Source organism: Spea bombifrons, chromosome 4 (assembly GCF_027358695.1).
Source record: "Spea bombifrons isolate aSpeBom1 chromosome 4, aSpeBom1.2.pri, whole genome shotgun sequence".
NCBI classification, from domain to species: Eukaryota; Metazoa; Chordata; class Amphibia; order Anura; family Pelobatidae; genus Spea; species Spea bombifrons.
In genome coordinates, this window is record NC_071090.1 from 61,805,549 (window position 1) to 61,815,318 (window position 9,770).

At 38.9% G+C, this 9,770-nt stretch overlaps 1 protein-coding gene across 1 annotated transcript in view; it reads left to right on the forward strand.

Moving 5' to 3' along the window:
* FBXL13 (F-box and leucine rich repeat protein 13) overlaps positions 1-9,770 on the forward strand; it is a 60,315-nt gene that overhangs the window by 49,688 nt on the left and 857 nt on the right. The window contains exons 18-20 of the mRNA XM_053464272.1: positions 1,942-2,025; positions 8,517-8,651; positions 9,087-9,250. Of these exons, the coding sequence (XP_053320247.1) occupies positions 1,942-2,025; positions 8,517-8,651; positions 9,087-9,250 (383 nt within the window). The remainder of the gene's footprint in view (positions 1-1,941; positions 2,026-8,516; positions 8,652-9,086; positions 9,251-9,770) is intronic.

Consider the following 9,770-nt stretch of genomic DNA (forward strand, 5'->3'; position numbering starts at 1 on the left):
AGTATAAGGCATATCGGGGGCACAGTGCCATATCAGGGGGCACAGTGGAATCTGGCATATAAGAGGTATAAGGCATATATGGGGCAGAGTGGCAAGCTGGGGGTCAGATGTGCATAACTGGGGGCAGTTTGGTAAATAAAAGAAAATTTAAACAAGGCTTTTTTCTCATAGTTTTTATTAAATATGAAAAATAGTTAACATATGAATTAATATTTACTAATAACTTTGTATTGAAACCTAGTTTGAGAAACACTGTGTTTGGGTTCTTGTAGCTTTTATTATGTCAGTAAAAAAAGAAGGTGAATAGAGAGAGGATAAAGAGATGAAAGTGTAAATTGTACGTTTTTTATTACATTATTTGAAATTGAAAAAAAATTGCATTTTTTTATCCAATTAATCGATTACTCGAAAAAATTATCGACCAACTAATCGATTATTAAAATAATCGTTAGTTGCAGCCCTAATATATATATATATATATATATATATATATTAATCAGCTTGCGCTCATGTTTTGCCTGTGGGTGTGCCTTGTGACAGGCTCACGTTGTGCAAAAGGCAGGAAAAGGCTATATAAATAGGTTATTAAAACAGCACTTTGCATTGCCTAAGGGGGGCTGCTGGCTGTCTATACTGACCTTATTAGAGTCCGATGAACAGCAGCTTTACAGGAGAGCCGCAGGCATGATGGAGGAGCTGTGTGACCATCTCTTGAGCCATAACCTTATGGACCCGGCCATCCACTTGGTGTAAAAGAAAACTATTCATCAGACCAGGCCACCTTCTTCCGTTGCTCTGTGGTCCAGGTCTTATGCTCTCATGCCCATTGTAGGTGCTTTCGGCAGTGAGCAGGGGTCAGCATGGACACCTTGACTGGTCTGCGGCTACACAGCCCCATATGCAACAAACTGCGATGCGCTTTGTGTTCTGACACCTTTCTATCAGAACCAACATTAACTTTTTCAGCAATTTAGCATCCAGTACTAGAAGGGTTAGTTTTCCTTCATGTGCTTAATTTGAAAAATGGTTAATCTACGGATGAATCCGGCTGGATGGATTTGGCATGAGTTTAAGAGCAGCTTACAGGAATCTCTTGGAAAGGTTGGACTCGACAAACAATCCTTTTTCAGACTATGTGATCACTGCACTGATAATGTTTTCACTTCTTTCCCAGAAATGAATTGCTTTGTAAAATTGAGATGTAATGTATAATTCGTTACATGTAAATAGAAATGTGAGTTAACATATTAGTTTTACAACAAATGTATTAAGACTTGAAACATTGCTTAGGTATGGCAACCACTTTGTACATATTTATAAATATCACTAGTACATAAAAATCACTATTACATAAAAAGTTATCTGTAAGCTCTGTTAAACATCTAGTGTGTTTAAGTGTAGTTTAAGGTTTTAGATAAAGTCAGCAGTAACTTTTTACCTACCTCCCAGGGAAAACATTTGATATTAAAAAAAAAATGGGGGCACACAGCTGACTCTCCTGATTTCTTTGTTAAGTTTTAATGTACGGTATGTGCATTTTATCTCATGCAAATCAAAACCGAAACAAACATCAAAAAACATACACAGGGACAATTTAACCCCTTCAGTGCCAGTACAATTGTTAGAAATGGGTTTATGCATTAATGGGAAAGTGACTTTGCAGGAGAGTTGTGGTTTCAATCCATTGACTTCACTATACGTGACACTTTATAATAAATAGTGAAGTGAGCGTTGCAACCATAACTATTGACAGCGTTCCCTTTAGTGAGAAGACCTCAAAAAGTTAGGCCTTTAGAAAATGATACTTTTAATATCCAGAACAGTACGTATTTCAATTTATTTGGGCTTTCCAACTTTTTATGACAATGGAACGTGTAGCACAGAATTTGGACTTCGGCCGCATTGTACATCACTGGTTACTGTATTGTTTATTTCTTATAGGGATTGGCTGCCCTTGGTGCTAACAGCAAAATAAAAGAACTCGCTGTATCAGAATGTATGGGGATCTCTGACATTGGAATTCAGGTAACTATTTGCATATATGCAAAAGCAGTGTCATGCAATCTCCAGCCATATACTGGGAACTGATAGAATCCATTATCTTCCACTCAAGAAAGCAAGGTGGGTCATCAGTAAGTAAACTGACCCTGAGCCTTACAAATATGACCCTTGAGATTCTGTTGTAGCAACTTGCTAATGGCAGCAACTAGCAGTTCTAATAGTAGTCGGTGTGTGCCCCCTAGCTTTATTCTGTGCAGGAGATGTGTTTGAGCTAACACATTTTCCCACATGTAATAAACTCACTAAACACTGGCTCTGCAAACATTCCAGGTGGTGGTCCAATGAGACCCCTGTGGGAATATACCCGATGTGCTCCCATTGATTTCAATAGGAATCTTTCCTGCTGCTGATGGGCTGCTTTGAGCAGCCAATCAATGGAGGGAAACATCGGACCACGGAGGCGGGAAAGATTTGTAGCTGCAGCTTTTCTTTTACAGTAAGTACATTTCTTTCCAATGAAAGTCATTACATAGATTACTTACATGCATCAGTATTTTAGGGGGTTCACTGGGACACGTGTATCTGTATTAAAACACTGGAGCTATGCTTTGCTTATGTGTGTTCATAGTTTTGTTAATAACCTTATGGGGACAAATATATTCTGAACTTCTCTTGAAATAGCATGCAGCAGCATATTCCTCTTAAATTACTTGTTAAATTAAAAACTTTCTTCACATAAGTCCACAATTATTATGTGAATCAAGCACATACTCGCATACCCACAAACGAAAGATCAACAGCAAACATTACCTAGGGTGATAATATTTACTCCTAAAAATGTTTCCACGTTGCCAGTCAGGCCCCTTCTCGTTTCCTACTGCACAAGCCTATTTCTAAAAACTCTTAACCCCTTTTCCATCTTTTGTCTCTTCCATAATTGACAGTAGTTCCAGTTTCATCTCTGTAATCATTTCTCCCATCCCAGTTCATATTAACCCAGGACACTTCTGTATAATTTTGCCTTCTCTCTCTTCTTCCGAACCTGTAACGCCTGGCTGCTCTGGTGTAGACACATTTCTGGCACAAAAATATAGAGGGATGTGGACTGCTGAGGCTCGCTCGGATACCTTCTGGGATGATGCACCCTGGCTATAATCCGTACATTCAAAGCCAAAAGGAAATGAATAAATAGCAACTCAGAGGCTGTTAGCCATGTGCAAATAAAAATATTAACTTCAAACCATGTAAAAGCGAATAACAAAAGGATCTTATATTTCACTACACCCTTAATTACACAAAAGGACTAACAATTCCTGGAACGCTGGACCAGGGCCCTGCTCTAGAAATACGTTTACCAAATAAAATGTTTCCGACTAAAACCTTTGTTTATATGGAATATCAGGGGAATTAAGCCTTCTGAGTTTTAGTATTAACAGTTCTTTTTCCTGGGGACTCGATAATAAATTAGGTGCAATAAGATGCAATATACTTGTGTTACACAAGTGAATTCTTAGAACTTATATTATACTTTTAGTTATGGTTATTTCACATACATTCACTCTGTGGAAATGGTCCTTTCAGTATTCCCTCCAATTGTAGCCACATTGAAACTGATACAAACATTATTGTTATGTATCTCCAGCGTACCACAGGAATCATGAAGCCATACAGCAATATACAAAAGTGTGATATGAAAATGTGGCATGTTTGTTCACATCTGTAGTATATATCACATGGCTTGACAATCCAGGAACATGATTACCTGTGGTGTAGTCAACTGTATTTATATAGGCATATTCTGTAGGTTTCTATTTTGAGGGAATTTAGCAAATCTTTAAAATAGATGTACTCAACTCCATCCTACAGGGTAAGTAGGAGATGCTACAATAATTACAGTGCTTTTAGGAAATAATCCATAGATCTGGAATGTTTTACAATCTGAAATTAGGAACAAAATTAGGCAGATTTAATCAGTGATATTGTTAAATTACTAGTTGCCGTGGCAAAAATCAGCTGAGGTCAAGCTATTGCAGATATTTTACTCCATCCGAGGACCTAAAGTCCTCCGACTCTACCTGCAGAGTAGATTATAACAGAATGGCACAATCATAAAACAAAATAAAACCCCTGTTCAAAAATCTGCATACCTTTAGTTCTTAATACTGTTCTTAATATTTCACCCATTTAGCGTCAATGACAGCATGCGGGCCTTTTGTAATAGTTGTCTATGAGGCCCCACATTCTAGCAGGTGGTATAGCTGCCCATTCATCATGGCAAAATGCCTCCAGGTCATGCAAAGTCTTTGGTCATCTTGCATGAACCGCACGTTTGAGATCTCCGTAGTGTCTCAATAATATTAAGGTCAGGAGACTGTGATGGCGACTCTGAAACCTTCACCTTTTTGTACTGTAAGCACTGAAGGGTAAGCTTGGCCTTGTGCTTAGGGTCATTGTCGTGCTGGAAAGTCCAAGAGCGTCCCATGCGCAGATTTCAGTATTTTCTCATAACATGCTGCATTCATCTTGCCATCATTTTTCCCTGTGCCTTTAGAGCCCCCCCACAAATAAAAACCCATCAGTGAGCCACCACCATGCATGACAGTGCGGATGGTATTCTTTTCCCTATAGGCCTTGTTGACCCCTCTCCAAACATAGCGCTGATAAAGCTCTATTTTGGTCTCATCACTCCAAATTACACTGTGCCAGAAGCTGAGAGGTGCGTCACGGTGTTGTCGTGTTTATTGTAACCGGGATTTTTTGTGGCTTTTGCGCAGTAAAGGCTTCTTTCTGGCAACTCGACCATGCAGCTCATTTTTGTTTAAGCATCGTCATATTGTGCTCTTCGAAACAACCAATATTCTGGCAGCTGTGGCTGAGATCTTTCCTGGTCTACCTGACCTTGGCTTGGGATCAAGAGATCCCCAAAAGTGATTGAACAGTACTGACTGCCATTTTCAAGGCTTCGGATATTGTTTTATATCCTTTTCCATCTTTATAAAGTTCCATTACCTTGTTACGCAGGTCTTGTGACAGTTCTTTTCTGCCTGTTCTCAGTATCTCGCCTGCTCAGTGCATCCACGTGAGAGCTCACAAACTCATTGACGATTTATACACAGACATTAATTGTGTGGGAAATGTAACCTTTAATTTCCATTTTAACCTGTGTGTGTCATGCAAGGGTATGTAAACTTGTGATCCCGACCATTTGGGTGATATCTGTTATCATTATTTAAAAAAGGAGCCAAACAACTATGTCATATTTTCAAAATCAATGCCTACATTTCACAGTTTCTGCCAGGGTATGCAAACTTTTGTATAAGACATGTATGGATCACAGCAGAAAAAGCAAGGTTTTGTACTCTATTTCTTGACCAGGATGATGATGATGAAGTAAGTCAGCTACAAGCAGGGGCTTAATTCAGAATGTAGTGCTCTCTATGTATTTATTGTCTGAATTATCAACAGCTGTATACTGGATGAAGGTTCAGAAATCTCCTCAATCCATTGCATTAAAATCTGATTACAAACTCTTAGGCTTAGGCAACACTTGTGGTATTTGTGCAGGTATTTCAGTATAATGGGTAGAGTTAGGGCTTTCTTTTCCATTGATGGGCTAATTTGAGCTAAGTGTCAAGAATATTTTTTGTTTGATATTGTCATAGTTGTCCCATAGAATATACTCTGATATAGGCTTCTGAGAAGCAGATAAATACATACACTAGAAGAAGCTGCAGCTATTGCATTCACTGCAATGACTGCTGTATATTTTGGGGGTTTTCACATAACTCTCTCCAGGACAAAAAGTTTAGATTAGTTCAGCTGAGCCTCATGAGAATGAAATAGCTTCTGTGCTGTATAACATGAGGCATGGATATATAGTTGGAAATGAATAAAAGCATTCTGTACATTGTATACCAGAAGAACACACACAATTCAGGGTTTGGTTCTGTTTTTCTTTCCTCTCCCTAGGATTTTGGTCATTGTTGTCGATCATGTAGTATGAATGCTTTTGCTAACATGAAATTTAGCTGTGGGGATATCATTCACTGGATAATGAGATGTGCAGCTGCATTTCCCTAGATATATACAGGAAACATTTTCAGTTTTAGGTAGCAAGTGCCAAAAATGTTTATGAAAATTTGGAACAAACTCATCTGTTAAAAAAAACAAAAACTTGTATTAATACAGGTTTTTTTGTTCAAAGTGAAATTGTGAGCTATGGTATTAACACTTCTACTGAAAGTTACCTAGTCTGAATAGCTAAGTGGGCAAACCCTCATGAGACATTTACCTAAAGAACCGTTTCGTTTGGGAGTGATTCTCAGACAACCAGGACCTCATGTTCCAGGATCCTTTGACTCGCTTTCTAGTAGCAGGAACACAGGATTATGTGATAAAGCTTCCGAACACTAGATCCCCAGAAGGATGGTGAGCATGTAGTGAAAAGATTTATTGTGCATCATACGTGCAACTAAAGTAGGTAAGTATACATAAATGAACACAATACTTACAATCGAAAGTGTGTCAATGAAAAAGATGCATTATAATGATATACGTTTTAAGAGGAATCTGTGCCCCCCCCCATTCTTCTGATGATGCACCATAGACCAACAGGAGCCCCAAGCAACGGCTTAATCTGCTTGTATGGTAGCACCCCCCTAGCAAGTTACTTGCATACTTGTGCCTATAGCCCAGTCACTGCAGCACCCATTCAACCTATATCTTTACTGTATTACTGTGTTTAGGTAAGCAGTTGCTGCTAAGACAAAATGCCATCCAATTTGGTAGATACCACATTGCCCCAACACCATATGATACTCCTTCTTAAACTTACACGGATAATGAGCTTAATGAGATAATCTTGGTAGAGGAGAAGGTAGTAGTTGTTACATGGCATGCCAATAACTCTTACATTATTGACAGCTCAGTCCTTATTTAAATTAATGACCTGCTAATAGGTTTTCTGACAATAATCAAAGGAGGATCCAAACTCATCGCAGACAGCCAACAAATGGTCCGACCACACTCCAAGAAAATGGCAAAATACACATATATACAGTAAAATCATAAACTAATTCTTATTAAGGTACTGAGTCCTTTATAGTAAAATCATGGCAGTATCCAGAAATAATTCTTAAAGTGCATACACTATGTGTGTTGCCAAAGCACATTGAGTAAGAACCCCCCCCCAAATATGCGCTTTATGAATTACTGCCATGATTTTACTATAAAGGACTAACGACCTGAATAAGAGTTAGTTTATGATTTTAGTTGATATGTGTTTTATTCTGTGCCATCAGAACATTTGTCAGATGCCAATAACTCTTGCTTAGGTTCCAGTGCTTTGATGGCAAAGATCTCTTGAAGGTGGGAAGAAATGACACTGGCGATTCCTACACACATAGATAGTGTCTGTGCAGATTTACCTATACAATATACAGTGGGAGTCAAGCTCTTCCTTCAGCAGGGGTGGGCCCTTCATAATGTATAGTAAAGTCAGGGAGTTAAACCACAATGTCTTGCAACCTATTCTGACAACTTTCCCTTTTGTGAGTAAACCCCGATGACTTTAAATAAATGCACGATGTTGAAAACGAATCGAGAAGCAGCTCAGATATGTTCTTCACTCTAAACCTGGACATTTAGTTAATATTAAATGAACAGTGGAACGTGTACCACCAGGAACAAGGACTTTTCATCAGTTGCCAGGGGAATAATGCTCTAAAAGTGTTACTGGGGCATTGAGGGGGCATTGAGGGGGCATTGAGGAGCAATATGCGGACAAAGGTATTTAAATAAAGGTAGGAAGGAGGCAATGAGAAGGAATGAAATTAATGTTTAGATTAAAGTGGGAAAACATGTTCCAGTTTATTTGGGTTTTGTCTTGCTTTTGAAAACCTTAAGTGGGCTCTAAACCTTTATAAAGCATAGTGTCTGGCAGCAGATAAGAACCAGCTGACAAACCGATTCCATGTATTTGTTAATCAAAGGAAAACGTTTCTACTTAGTAGAATTTATGATAATGTTTTGTGTTTAATATAGAAGTGCTTTGTCTAGAATAACCCAAGAAAATGCTAAAAATTAACAGCTGGGTCCAACACAACGTGCCCCGAGTTACGCAGATATAGTAAGTTACACCCGCACATGCAGCAATACTCTTCAACCGCAAAAACAGTAAAACTCCTCACCTCATTACTTAAACATACACAGAAAAAAATCAATATTCGGCTCGTATTAAGTCACAGGCACATCTTGCACTTCAGTCCCATTCAGAACAGAATGAGCACAACATAGTCCCTTTTCCCCACAATGTTGCCTGTAGAAGGACTGGCCTGTGTGGCAAACTAGCCCATTGCAGGCAGATGGGTGAGAGTGTTTTCTTCTTCATACAGCAAGCAATCAGCAAGTGAGTTTTGAATCTTTACTACTTCCTTCACTTAACCTATGGAAAAACCTGAAGGAAAATAATAAGCTTTTCTATGCATGTTTCTCACCCCTTTTTTGTAAATTTACAGAAATTTTGCCAACAATCAAAAGATCTGGAGCTGCTTGACATTTCTCACTGTCTGCAAGTGACCAACAACACGGTGAAATCACTGGCTTTCTGCTGTAAAATGCTAACATCAATCAGCATTGCTGGCTGTCCCAAGGTAAACATGCAAGGTTACCAAACCCACCCTCAGAAGGGACACACTGGACATTTTTGGGCAACTTTTGATAAATTTTAAATAGAACAAAGTTTGAAATACTCTTAGCAGACGGTACAGCAGGCTTTTGATTTGGCGGCCTGGTGGAGGGTGCAAAAGGTAGCTTTGAAAGTCTTTTCCATTATAAAAGGTTTAGGATACTTACACAAATACCTATACCCAGGAGGTTTGGTGTTTGTAGCCACGTACCCGCTCTTTAAGTTTCGACTAATCTCCCTACCCCCCAGGCCCATCTCTGTTACATAGAGATAGATATAGCTAGGCCTTAAGTAATTCTGCTTGCTCAATGAGATCCTGAACAGTTACACTTTTTTGAAGTACGTAAACCGACCTTCAATCTAACGATACATCTTTTTGTTGCGAATTTATAATCCACAGGTAACAGACTTAAGTATTCAGTATCTCTCTGGTGTCTGCCATTATCTCCACATCTTGGATTTCTCTGGATGTGTCCATCTGAGTGACAGAACTTTAAAATACCTGCGGAAAGGTTGCAGACAACTTCGTATCCTCCGAATGCTGTATTGCAAAAGTATTACCAAGTGAGTTATGAGAAGTGTATTAAACCCACAGCAGATAGACTAACATGTGATAAAATTATTCAGACTAGGAAAAACATAGTTAGTCTAGGCTTCTTGCAATGGGAAAATCAAATTCTACCAGGTCTCATCAGATTACGTTCTTTACCTAGATGAATGGAGAGGAAATGCGTGTCTGCGAGATAAACCTATCTTCGTTCATGTGTTATTTAACAGAACGCGTGCTAAAGAGATATGTTACGTTTAAGTGGAAGCATCTTTCCTCCAGGAGGCAGCTTCCCCTTGTCTTGCATGTCAGCCAGTCCCTGGATGTACAACCAACACTTGGTGCTACCCTGTGATGGATCCAGTAGATCGCATTGTGATTTCAGCGATTCCCCCAAACCCTTTTCCGTATAGATTATGTAGAACATCACAAACTCTCAGCTTATACTTGTAGATGTGCATTTATGCTCAATGTAGTTAAACCTAAAACTAGGCTTTATATTTTTATATAGTTTTAACCAGTTTTGCTGTCCAGTAA